The following is a 13,077-nucleotide window of genomic DNA, read 5'->3' on the forward strand; positions in this document are numbered from 1 at the left end:
CAAATCATCCAGTGGGCGAGATCTATAAATAGAAAACTCAGGAGGTGCTCTACATTTTTAATATAAATAATTTTACATGTTGCTGTAACATATAAATGGGATATCTAATGTTAATGTTGTTGGAATGGCATATGATCAGTGACAAGCTCCCAATCTGAACACCAGTAGACACTTTTCTTTTTCACTTAACTCACATAAATTTGAAAAAAAAGTCACTAGAGTTCTTCCAAGATGAATATTTAACCAGGTGAGCAACTTGGTTTTCGCAGCAATCAGGTCAAGTGCCGAGTTCAAGCTCTTGAATATTAAGTAGGTTTGTTCATAGTTAGTACATTACCTATCTCAGTACATTTTGTCATATACACTTCTCATTTCCATTATAATGAATAATAATTTTGCACCATGATGTACAATATTAAACATTGGAAAGAGTCCAAATATTCACAATATGTACTTAAAAAAGATCAATTCGGTAAAATTTCGAAAAATTTAGGTGTGGCACTGATAGGCGATAGGATGAGAGAGAGTACACTTACGAGTGCTGACCATGTATGGCGCAGACATTAATATAACACATGTTACAAGATGCAAATTAGTTCAAGTAAAAGGCTAAAAAATGACAGGGGGTAGGCCCAAAAGAATATGGTTGGAAGTAGTGAAAAAAGATATGAGGACTTACAGCCTCACAGAGAATATGGTCATTAATAGAGCAGAATGGCAGACCAAGATTCGTGTAACCAACTCCAATTAGTTGGAAAAAAGCTTTGACAATGATGATATAATTAAAAGATCGATTCAGTTAAACACCACATTTATGGTCCCTATGCTTAACACCATGTACATATAGCATAGCAATGCATGGGATACATGGGGGCATCCCTATCCACTATCATGAATGCCCATATGTGCATTAGCATACTATATCATTATCTATGGAATAGATTTTCTTCTGCTAATTTCTATAAGGGCTTGTATACAATGAGACTATTTGGCTTTGATACAAGGTGGTCACAATTTCTTGCAACCATTTGATGTAAAATTTGATAGTTTGGATGTGTCACAAAGTTCGTAAAAAAATTTTTTGAAGTTTGAGCTTGGTCAATGGAATAATTGCAGCCATCCAATGTCACATCCAATGGTCAAGATTAATGTAACCACCTTGTATCAAAGGTGAATAGTCTCATTCCATACTTTCTCTTTCTATAATGTGGAATATTTTTAAGAGTAATGTAAAATAGAATATGTATATAGAAAAAGCACTACGCGACGCCTATAGGCGAAAATGAACAGTGACTTCGCCTATCCCGAACACCGTCCAAAGTTCATTACATGGTCACGATTGTCCGGTAGTATTTCATTTTTCATTTTTTTCCTACAGATCGGAATGACTTGAAATTTGGAACATGTATTCATAAAAAATTAGGGAATCTTCAAAAATATATATATATATATATTTTACATGAAAAAAATTGACCAAAATACCCCCAAAAAGTTTAGGGAGTATTTTGGTCAATTTTTTTACAGATAATTTTTTATATATTTTTATTAGATACGCCTCAATGAGATGTACATACCCTCTAAATTTCAGGTCATTTCAATTTATACAAAAAATAGTAAATATAAAATACTACCGGACAATCGTGACCGCAAGATGAAATTTGAACGATGATGAAAGTAGGCAAAATCACTATTCATTTTTGTCTATAGGCGTTGGGAAGACTTTTCCATATATATATATATATATATATATATATATATATATATATATATATGTATTATATGGGATTATATACAATAAAACCATTTACTTTTGATACATAGCGATCACAATTATTTACAACCATCCAATGTAAATTCTGATAGCTTGGGTATGTCATAAAGTCCGAAAAAACAAATTTTAAACTTTGAGCTTGGTCAATAAAATAAATGCAGCCACCCAAGTTTGCATCCAATGGTCAAGAATAATTGTGACCACCTTGTACCAAAAGTAAATAGTCTCATCATATATATATTTATATATATATATATATATATAGTGGTTACTTCTCAAAAATATTCAATAACGTAGGTACTTTTCAAAAATCCTTTTATTTAAGTACCTCCTCAAGAATTATTAAAAAATCACACAATCTACCCTTATTTCGGGATTGGAACACTAAACAATAAGTTGATTTTTATGATTTGCCACACTAGCCACTTGAGCTAAATGAACTAAATAACCTTCCCTTGTTCCAGATTACAAACCCATATTTTGTTTTTATTTAAAAAATCTTACACAGAGGCATAAAACTTGGAACAATTAAGGGTATTTTAATAATTTGACTCCGCTTAAGTCACCTAAGCCAAAAGTTGTAGAATGTAAATAATTTCCAGAGGTTGTCAAATAGTCCTTTTTTCTATTTCTTTTTAAAATTGAAGACTTGGTTCTTCAAAACTGGGCATAGCAATTGAATTCTCCTCATTATGATCCATTCAAAACTGCGCACAGCAATTGAATTCTCCTCATTATGATCCATTGCACTACGGTTCAATGATATTTTTTATCATCTTCTCCACACGACAGTAGTAGCCATTCCTTCAAATTTGAGCTAAAACAACTCGAATTCACATCCTCTATCCAAAAAACAAGCCCACCAAAAATGGGATCAGACCACACACCCCCTCCTACTACAAAGCACAAAATGAAGTGCAATGGCTTCACAAAACACCAATTCCCACTACATACGCCCCACTCTTTACACATGAATAGCATATGATACATCATAGAACACAACAAATGCGCCGGATAATCATAATATCCCACCAGTTTCACGCAAAAACCAACCTTCTTACCAGTCAGATCAAAAGTCCAGCCAAGCCAACTGCACACTTCCCCGTCTTGCATGGCATGCAGGCAAGTACTAATAGTGATAGTAAACTTGCATCAGCATATCATCTTAGGTAACAACTAGAGTACAACTGAAATATTGAAGTACTACTAGTAATAGTGAAGTTGCAATTACCATAGCATGAAGAGAGCAAGATGGGATCATAACTGAGGCTTGTGGCGGTGAGAAATATTTGGCTATGAGAAAGACTGAGTTATGGAGGAGGTAGTTACCAAACCAGACAGGAGGCCAACTATCACTGCACTATTGTATGTGCTGGGCTCTCCTTGCATAGAATTGTTACGAAAATCAATGTAGCTATCGTTTTGGAATGGGCCACCGACCAAGGCTCCGACCGCAACATTAGGGTTATCTGCAGTCGAGTCAAGCCACTGGAAGCCCTTGCAACCTGTGTTGGCAGTGACTGGGATAGAGGCTCCCCTGTGGTGGACTTGCTTCGGGTAGTTGGTCCCGTAACCGACCAGGTAGCTTAGCTTCATTGGGTTGTCACCCAACACATAATCCGCCTGAAAAACAGGAGTTATAATTAGTATGAGCATACTCTTGGTTGACCAAAGAAACACATGATCTCGATATTGCAATTTTTTTATGGCAAATTGAATCAAGACACAAGAGAGACAAGATTAATCCCAAAATTTGTGTGTACATAATGTGTGAACCTCCAAATGGAAGCAGTTATGTGTGTCTGTGTGTGTTGTGTGAACGTCCAAAGGAAAGGGCCTAGGTTTTTATCTAAATGGATGACTGAGTTTTTGCAGTTAACAACTACAATGTTATATTTAATCACTTAAATAATTGTGTACCGGCATGAAGCTTTTCAGCTGCTTGCAAGATAAATAGCCACAATGCATCTTATATCACTTAGATAATAAAAACCAAAGGTTTATGAACCTGCTGTGTTTTTTTTTAGCAGCTTCCTGTCACTGAAGTTTTACCAAATTTTGGCTAAAATTTCCCCGTTCTCTCAAATTCAGCCAGATGAAATTTTCCCTAGTAGATGGAATTTCCACTTTCTTCTTATTGGTAATGTTCAGATAGGGTGACAATGGGCCGACAGTGGGCAACGTGTGTTTTGACCATCTTGTGTTGGGTGACAACCAACCTGATCAGCACACTTTCTGCATACCTCTTTGAATTTTGTCAGTATTTTTCAAGGTTAACGAACTAAACTAGTCAAAACTCCCACAATTAAAAAAAAAAAACCAGTTTGGTTCCTTGGCCAAACATATTGATACTCCCTGAATTTCTAAACCCCAATTAGAAAGATCTATGCTTGCTCCTTTTATGGAAATGTCAAATCTAGAGTAGACAAGACTATGGTCCGTCGTTTAAGCACATGGCTCAAAAGTTGTTTTGGCTTTTATTATCAAATCAAACGTGATAACAAGAACTTCATTTAGAAACATTAAGCAGCACAAAAGCCAGAGAAACATATGAAAGAACAAAAAACCATAAGATTATTTCAAATGTTTGTGTTCTTCCAATCTCTAGAATCTTTGAAGATTGCATTGGACCAAGAGAGTCATATTCTCTTTCAACCTACTAAATTCAATCACAATCCAGTCAAAGTTCACTTAACTTTTTGTTTGTAGACTTCTAGTTCATCTAATAACAACTCTATTTAAATAAGATTGTGGTGCAGTTTCAATAACATTTAGATTCTTGGCTATATCTCATAACCATCTGAAAAATAACAATATGGAACTGCTGCTTTGAAACAGCTCCAATTTCGGCATATTGTCTTTGTTTGAAATAACTTGAACCAGTTATGTTAGACAAGGTGCCCCAAGTGTTTGAAAACTTGGTCACAGGCTTAGACTAGCCTAAGTGACTCAGACCCAGCAGGATCCTGATTCTGATTGGAAACCCTAAGACTCGCCTAGTCTGACCAGATCATGGAACAAGCCGAGTCTTAGTACGCCTCAATTGAGTCGAACCACTGACTCAGGCTCAGGACCTGGTGATTCCGGACAGAATCCACTAACAGTAACAACAACAACATTAATATTAATAGCATTAACATTTCTTTACGAAGGCTGGCTTTATAAGACGACTAACCTATAGTATAATATAGGCCGGACAGCCAGATGAAATCGACAGCCGAGAATGGTAGACTCATTTTACCCCACCAAATATTTTGTGCAAAATTTTTCTTTTGAGTGCCTAGATGAGGCCTGCATGTGCACAAATTCTGGGATCTGACAGACCCCTATTTTTCTCAAAATCTCAAATTTACTAACATACAAATTTGGGCTCCTCATTTCTTTCCCTTCGATCTTGACCGGTCGGCATATACTGTACCATGGGCCAGTCTGCTCATACATTCATTTTCCTTTTTTAATATTTATAATGGTAGTAGTAATAATGCATGGCCCTTCATACCATGTTTTTGCATAAAAACAAAGGTGGAAATCTAGGTAGTGATTTGATAGTCCCATCCCTGTTTTGGTTGGACGAAAAAACAGTGCAAATAGAAAAACTGTGGGCATAAACAGTAGTCCCATAATAATAATAATAGCAGTTACATGCATAACAAAGTTTCTGAATAAATCACATAAGGAAAAACAAGAAAGACCATGTTTAGTTATCATTTTTTATCTAGAATACGCACCTGAGAAATTGCAAAAGTCCGAAGGTCAATGGGAGAGTAGGCCTTGTCGTTGCAGTACATAGTTGAGGTGCGGGATGTGAGCATATAGTCACTGTAAACTACAGCCAAGAATGCTGAGGCAACGGGGTGTTGCAGAGCATTCCATTGTGATATCCATACGAGGCCCCCTGCTCAAGAGAAAGGTTGAGGCAGATTTAGAGCTGAATAAGCTCACACAGATAATGTAGAGAAAGACATGCACTTAAAAGTTTCCATCCGTATTGGTTTCAGAAAGCAGGGGAATATTTGTCAACTCTATTAAGCTACTTTGAAGGAGAAGTTCCAATCATCTCAAGATGTATTGAGTTTCAGATATCCCGAATTTCCCTGAACTGGTATGCCTTTCTGAAGTGAAACATTGCTCCAAACTTTGGCATTCTTGCCAGAAAATAATGTTTATCTCATAAATCAGAGAAACTTCCAAGCCCTCTACAGGCAATTAGTACTTATTTCACTACTTAAATTGAAATGACTGAAACTAAGCATTTTGGGATTTTGAGAAATACAATCCTTTGAGAGAAAAAGTTACTTATTTTTAAAAATTTCTCATTCCAAGAAAAGCTAAGCATTTCTATTGTGCCAAAACTCAAGCTTAAAATTATCTTAAAAGAAAAAAAAAAGAAAACTCAAGCTTAAAAATATGGCCATAACTGTGCATATTAAAAGCAGCAACTTACCATCTGTCCTGTTAGTTGTGGCAGTCGGTGAATCAGGAAGAAGAGCACACATAACAGCTTCAGCTGTTTTCTTGTATTTTAGAAGAGCAGTGTTTATGGCAGCTGAGACCTTCTCGGAGCCAAAGAAGCTAACTCTTGACAAAAGAACCTACAACAAAGCTAATTCTCTCATTACTTGGTTAAGGCAGGAAGTTCACAGAAAGTGGATAATGGATACTAAACAATAGGTCAGGAAACAAAGTAAAAGATAGTATACCTTTTTTTTTCTTTTTTTTTTTTTGGGAAGGGGGGGGGGGGGGGGAGGGGGGAGAGAGAGCGAGATGATATGAGATGATCATTGTGAACCAGAGAAAAAAAGGCCTATTATGAATTTCAATCAATTTTGTGATGAATTTCCGACCCAATTTCAGCTGCTCAAAAAAACTTCTTTTTTTTCTTATTAATGCATTTTTTTTTTCCTTTGAAGTGACCTTCTTATTAATGCTATTTGAATATGTTTCAACCACCATTGCAATATAATATGTGCCTGTAATGATACATACCATAAAGCAATATGATACATGCTATACAGTATACAATCTAAAGAAATTCATCAATTAGAGTCATATGGTTACAGAGAAGCAAATTACCTGAGTTCCTGCAAGTTTATTGTCCCAGCTAAACCATGTGGGGTCTCCCCACTCGGCAAAGGCCTGACCATTCTCCACAGTAACATAGTTCAGGTATGTCTGGTCTTGGGTTGCATGATACAACCAAGCTGCTGCCCATAATAGCTCATCTTTATAGCCAGTAGAATTGTAGAATTGTTGCACTTCAGGAATGCTAAGACTATAAGAAGCTCTAAAGGCATCGGCGAAATGAAACAACTGCTCGGCATGCTTAAGAAGAAGACTAGAATATGCAGAATCGGAGCTTTTGAACACTAGAGAAGCGGATGCCAAAGCAGCTGCTGTTTCGGCTGCAACTTCAGTTCCTGGAGTCGATGTGTTCACTTGTGTTAGAGGCCTTTTCTCTTTCATGTCTTCAGGCCTTTCCCAACAGGCATGGTCATCTTTGGGATTTCCTACCTGTGAAAAAAGCAAACAAGTTTGGCATTTCAAAAGTCTGTGATGTTGCTCGTAATAATAGTTAACACAACATTCGTAAAAACCAGCTAGGAATTTATAATTTCTAAAAAGTGAGCGAAGACAGAGAGAGCAGCAGAAAAAGAAAGTCTCGAGAAGATGAAGGGGGACAGATAGAGAGGGAGGTGAGGTGGGGTGAGGGAGGGAGGGGGTCATTGGATTCTTCAAAAATTCAAGAAACCCAAAAATATAAGTTTCAAGAAGGATTTTGACAAATAAAAAATCAAAGATTCATAAGATCTAGATCTCCAGAAGATGATAAATGTAGGAGAAAGGGAAAATCCATGGATTTTAGAAATCCATTGGAGAATTCATCCTACCCAAATGACTCCTAATGAAAAGAAAACAAATCCTAAGTTAGAAAAAAAATACATGACTTGACAGGAAATATTCTCTCACGACGGCAAAAGGCAACTGCAACTAAGGCCCGATGAGACTTTAAGCTTTTCCATGCCTTTCTCAACACCAATCCTCATTTTATTTTCACATACAACTCCAAATAGACTAATCAGAAAAGTGGATGCTTACCACTTTAGCCCATAAAGTTTGTCTACAAATAAACAAGCTATACATTCATTGACATGAAAATCTATTAATGAACACATTTAACTCCAATGTAAGGTTTTGCTCATAGCATTCCAACAATTATGTCCCATGATAAGTCCACATGGCACAAGCTCCCCTTTCATAGTTATCCTTGTCAGATAGTTTCTATTAAAAGTAGAACTTAATTACTGGGATGCCATAGCACTTCAAGAAATGACCAAAATACCTAGAAATATTCTTCAAATTAAACCACCATCAATGACCAAAATATTCCTAATGTTCAAATTGAACTCTTATCACTAGCTAAGATGTTCTTAACTTCTTAGTTATCAAATTGAACCATTATCAAATGAAATTAAATTACATCCCTCCTTGCATATCTAAGATGCAGGTGTGCGCTAGTACCATTGCCATCTCTTCTCTACTATTGGTCTACTTACCTGCTGAATGGATGAAAAGCTCTTTTGTCCCTACCATAACTTTAGGACATCACCTTGTAGCATTCTTTTACATATAAATCCTCAAGTCCTCAAGATTTCAGTTTTCCTAGTTAAAATTTTCAAGTTTTGAGCTTTTCACCTTTTTCACATGCAAACCACAAACAAATAACTAGTTCACATACACTTCACTCGGGCTGTCTTCAAAACCAACTGTATATGGTGAGAATGCTAGATAAAATGGCATGGGATAGAAGATATACCTGAATATACAACACATTTTCTGAAGGGTGGGCATTGACCAAGTAATCTGTGATCCATTTGAGAGAATCTATAGCAGGTGTAAGATGTTGTGCTGCTTTCATCTGATCTCCATACTCCAAAATGGTCCATGAAAGCACTGTCCCAGTAAAAGCCATTGGAAAGCCAAACTTCATGTGATCCCCAGCATCATACATTCCTTTGGACAAGTCCAACGTAACTTCTTTTCCATCATCCAGTGCAGAGTCCCCTCTCCAAGAGATGGGATTATTATGCAGTTTGCCAGCTAAAACAACAAGCACGACTAACCATAAGCACAACAAAATCAAATATCCAATGAAAAAGTTATTTAACTGTCTAAGATTGAAAGTAGCATAATATTTTCTATCATAACCCACAAAATTTCATCTCAGCAACAAATAGCAAAAAAATAAACAAAATAACGGTTAAAGAAATGCAAATCACAATACAGGAACAGCAAATAGCTTTTTCAATTTGGGTATTTACATCAACTGCAGCAAGCATCAAAATGCGCTCTGCTTTTCTTAAAAAAATAATTAAGAATTCATGACCAACTTCGAAATAACGCAAAAGAATCTCGATAATTCAGAATACCTGAACTTTTACACTCCAAAATAATCCATTTATTTCTTTTGAGAAAAAATAATTCATTTATTTGATAAGCCATGATGCTTCAGAAAGCAGTCACCTGAACAAAAGACAACAAAAATCATAACCTCCATGAAAGTGAATCTGGGGTGTCCTTATTTTTTAATTCCAAACCTCACAAAGCAGTAGTTAAAGAAAAAAGAAGGAACACACGTGTATAACGGGGATTTAAACAGCAAATTTATAAATTTCAAAAGCACAATAAAAAAATTTAACTAAAATTCTAAAGAAAATAATAGTCTAACAAGGAAAAGACATGATGGAACTTCAGTTTCTGAAATTATTTCCTAATCCTGATCCAAACTTCAGCAAATTTGTCAGGTAAAATAAAGGTGAAAATAGAATATAATGATGGAATACCATGTTGCTGGAACAAAGGTAGTGAAGAAAAATAAAAGATGGGAAAGAGAATAATAAAGTTGAACAGTTGAGCACTCAGTTCCAGCTCTAGAGACACTGACATCGAGGATCTTAGAGTTTAAGTGATTAAAATAAATTCAACTTCAGTGTTGCAATTGTCAAATCATGCATAAGGAATAAAAGATGTTCGACAAAAAAATAAAAAAATAAAAAAATAAAAAAGAAAACAATGCCCAGATCCAGATTTAAAGAAAAACAAACTATAATGGACAGAAAGAAGCTATTAAAACTAAAACCAGTACAACAGTCATGACATACTCTTTTTACACTCAGACATGTGCGATGAAGGTCAATACATCTTTAAATTATTTTTGTAAGCAAAAGATTGAAAAGAAGGATTTAGATACTAAAAAAAAGTAAATGTCAGTTCCAGAGCCGACAAGAAGTGGAAGGGGACTATAACCATGACTCAAACAGCTTTTGTCCTGATTTGATAATGATAAAGAAATATCTTGAACGTATATATTATGAAAGCAATAGATACGTATCATAAATGTACAGGATTATGAAAGCAAAAGCCAAAAAGTAAAAGTTCATTATTAAAGTAATTATGTATTCCAGATCTAGAGAACAAGTCTCAAATGAAGTAAAGAAAAATTGAAGAAACCAATAAAAACAGAGTTCTGAAAATTTTGGGCATGAATGATGCCAATGATAGAACTTAATAAAAATTAATCAGAAAACAGATTCTGTAAAATTTGTTGTTACAGGTAAAGAAGATAGTTCCTTCTCCAGATTTGGAAATTTAAACCCTACATTACATTCCCAATCTGCAATAGCTTTAATGGAGCTTTCAATGCTTTCATGAAATTGAAAACATTTGCCAGAGAGAACGAGAGAGAGAGAGAGAGAGAGAGAGAACAAAAACCAATCTGACCCCTCCCCCTCACCCCAAAAGAAAAAAGAAAAAAAAAGGACCCTAAATTATCCTGTTCTTTTTTCCTAACCCAAAAAAATGAACATCTTAGAAACAATTGAAACTGGATTTCAAATGCTCCGATTGCATGTCATGAAAGCCATCAATTTTATATATATATATATATATATATATATATATATATATATATATATATATATATATATATATATATATATATATACACACACGAAAAACAATGTAAGTAACCGTAATTATCTTCAGGTTAAAAAAAATCACAAACAGCTCTTAATTCAGAAGTTCTCAGAAAATCACAAACCGCTCTTAATTCAGAAGCTCTCAGAGCAAGGATAAAACTAGGAGAAGGTTTTAATGCGATACAATAAGTGCATTTTCTAGTGCTTGCAAAAATTCGAATTGAGTACTTCTAAAGAACAGGATTGAGAGAGAGAAAACGGTATTTAACTACCCAATAAAAGAGAGAGAAAGCTGTGTAACGAAATAAATAGATCAAAAACAAATAGGAAAAAACACTTTTTTCAGGGAGCAGCAATACATATTCATGCCGCCAAAAATAAGGCTAATGCTTGAAAAAAAAAGCAGGAAAAACAACGTAAATGAGACAGCGAATGAAAAAGAGCGTTCTTTCACCAAGTCATAAACCGATAAATGCTCTTCAAACGAAGCATATATAAACACAAAAAATTCTCAGACATGGCGAAACAATGTTCATGGTTAAAGTTCAAAAAAATAATAAATAAATAATGAGCGAGAGAAACCAGAACGCTCAGAGATAGAGAGAAGAGAAGCTGGAAGCCACACAATGTACAACCAGGAGCAACAACAAAAAAAACATATTTCTTAGAGAGAGAAGGCGGAAATCATAGTAACACAATGCATAGAGAGAGAGAAAAGGCAAGAATCACAGAAACATACAATGCGTAGAGAGAGAAAAGGCAGGGATCACAAAAACACACAATGCTTAAAGAGAGAAGACGGGAAATCACGAAAACAAAATGCAGAAAGAGAAAAATTTCGCTTACATTTCTGAACGTCGAAGAACTGGAGAGAAACCTTCAAAGCTTCGGAGTACTTCGCAGAAATGGCGCCTGGTGGTCCAGGAACAGGTAGAGGGCCCTTTTGAGACTTGCCTTTCTTGCGAGAGAGAGTAAAAACAGCGGCCGTTATAATGAGAGCTGCAATGGCGATGGTTATGAGCCACCATAGCCAACCTTTGGAGTACTTCGAGATCGCGCCCATGGATCCAAGCCTCGAACCAGCAATGGAGGCGCTGCGTGTATATAGGTGGGGAATTCCAGTGGTCCAGATGCGTCCACGACGGAGAAACCAGCGGATCCGGCGGCCGGTAACTGAACAACTATCTAGGCTCTGTTACGCCTTCTCTATCTCTAAACCCCTCTCTCTCTCTCTTTGATCTCTCTCACTCTATAACGACTCCGTATCTCTCCCGCGCTTCCCTCTCTCTCCCCTGTCCTCCAAGACACCCTCTCTCTCTAACGGCCCTTTTTCTCTTTCTCTCTCTCTAACGCGTCTTTTCTCTTCCTTCTCTCTCCTATCGAGGCGACGAATGCGAGAGGAACAATGGCCATCTTGTCCTCAGCGTGATGAGAAAGTAACTATTTTATGCCCAAATCTTTTTGACGTATGACAAGAATACCCCAAGTTTTGTCGGCGAGGGCTGATGCTCGCATCGAATAGAGAAACGACCAAAAATGTCTCATACTAAATCGAATGCATTGTGAGCTTTAAATAAGAGAAAAATTTATATAGAGCCGAGGTTCTAACCAATCAAATTAAAGCCCACTTCAAAATTTTCATTACAAGTTTTGGTGTCTAAATGTCCTCAAATTGATCATCTCGACATTAAGATGCATGGGCATGAGAAGGAAAATAGATTTTAATCTTTGGAAATGGTATATCTTGTAATACATTTTTTTATGTCAATTTTCAAGTTTTTCATAAATCTACTCGATTTACACTATTTTTAAGCTTTAAATTTTATAATTAGAGATGAAAATATATTTTAAGGCTATTACAAATATTTTCAGTATTGAAACCATATTTTTCGACCCTATTTGAAGGTATATTTTATTTTGATTGTTTAGAGCCTCGAACTGCACCTTTAATCTAATTAATTTCTTCTTAAAATGATGAAAATTTCCCATATATTTCTTTTAATAATATTTAAATACCGCCATTTCAAAATGAAATCAAAATCAATTTGGAGCCCCTGGTGCGAATCTAATGAACTAGCATCCATTGAAATGAATAGTATGCATCAAATGTTGAGAGGGCAATCAAGATTAAGCAATTTTAAGACTCCAAATGCTATTTTTATATCGATTTTCAAACGATTTGATTTGTATAATTTTGGATCCAAAGAGACAAATTATAAGAGGCAGTTGCCTAAGGGTTTTACATAAAGTTGTGGTTTATAAAAGGCGTAAATCTTAAACAATCACAATAAAGGGCACCTAAACCATGGTGGCAGGTAAAGTAGTACCGGA

General features: G+C 35.7%; 1 protein-coding gene across 2 annotated transcripts; it reads right to left on the minus strand.

Annotated features, from left to right (window-relative positions):
• Positions 1 to 2,156: 2,156 nt before the first annotated feature.
• GH9B7 (glycosyl hydrolase 9B7) lies at positions 2,157 to 11,944 on the minus strand. 2 transcript variants are annotated; one of them, XR_016041460.1, is made up of 7 exons: positions 11,593 to 11,944; positions 8,586 to 8,869; positions 6,845 to 7,282; positions 6,216 to 6,363; positions 5,500 to 5,666; positions 3,003 to 3,394; positions 2,157 to 2,900 (listed from the first exon to the last, which is right to left on the minus strand). XR_016041460.1 is itself a non-coding variant. In XM_088848043.1 (6 exons), the coding sequence occupies exons 1-6, from the start codon at positions 11,807 to 11,809 to the stop codon at positions 3,065 to 3,067; spliced, it is 1,584 nt and encodes a 527-aa protein (XP_088704169.1). In that variant the 5' UTR covers positions 11,810 to 11,944; the 3' UTR covers positions 2,157 to 3,064. The 2 variants fall into 2 exon arrangements, 1 of the variants encoding a protein (XP_088704169.1); XM_088848043.1 differs by having other exon boundaries at positions 2,157 to 3,394.
• Positions 11,945 to 13,077: the final 1,133 nt, after the last annotated feature.

This window comes from Amborella trichopoda, chromosome 9, assembly GCF_054954075.1.
Source record: "Amborella trichopoda isolate Santa Cruz 75 chromosome 9, AtrichopodaSantaCruz75HAP2 v2.0, whole genome shotgun sequence".
NCBI classification, from domain to species: domain Eukaryota; kingdom Viridiplantae; phylum Streptophyta; class Magnoliopsida; order Amborellales; family Amborellaceae; genus Amborella; species Amborella trichopoda.

Bases quoted from the DNA above. Each gene is read 5' to 3' on its own strand.
- GH9B7 (XM_088848043.1), bottom strand. From the start codon at position 11,809: ATGGGCGCGATCTCGAAGTACTCCAAAGGTTGGCTATGGTGGCTCATA. The intron at 8,870-11,592 runs GTAAGCGAAATT...TTGTTGTTTTAG, and splicing joins GTTCTTCGACGTTCAGAAAT to CTGGCAAACTGCATAATAAT. The intron at 6,364-6,844 runs GTAATTTGCTTC...GCTTTGTTGTAG, and splicing joins ATAAACTTGCAGGAACTCAG to GTTCTTTTGTCAAGAGTTAG.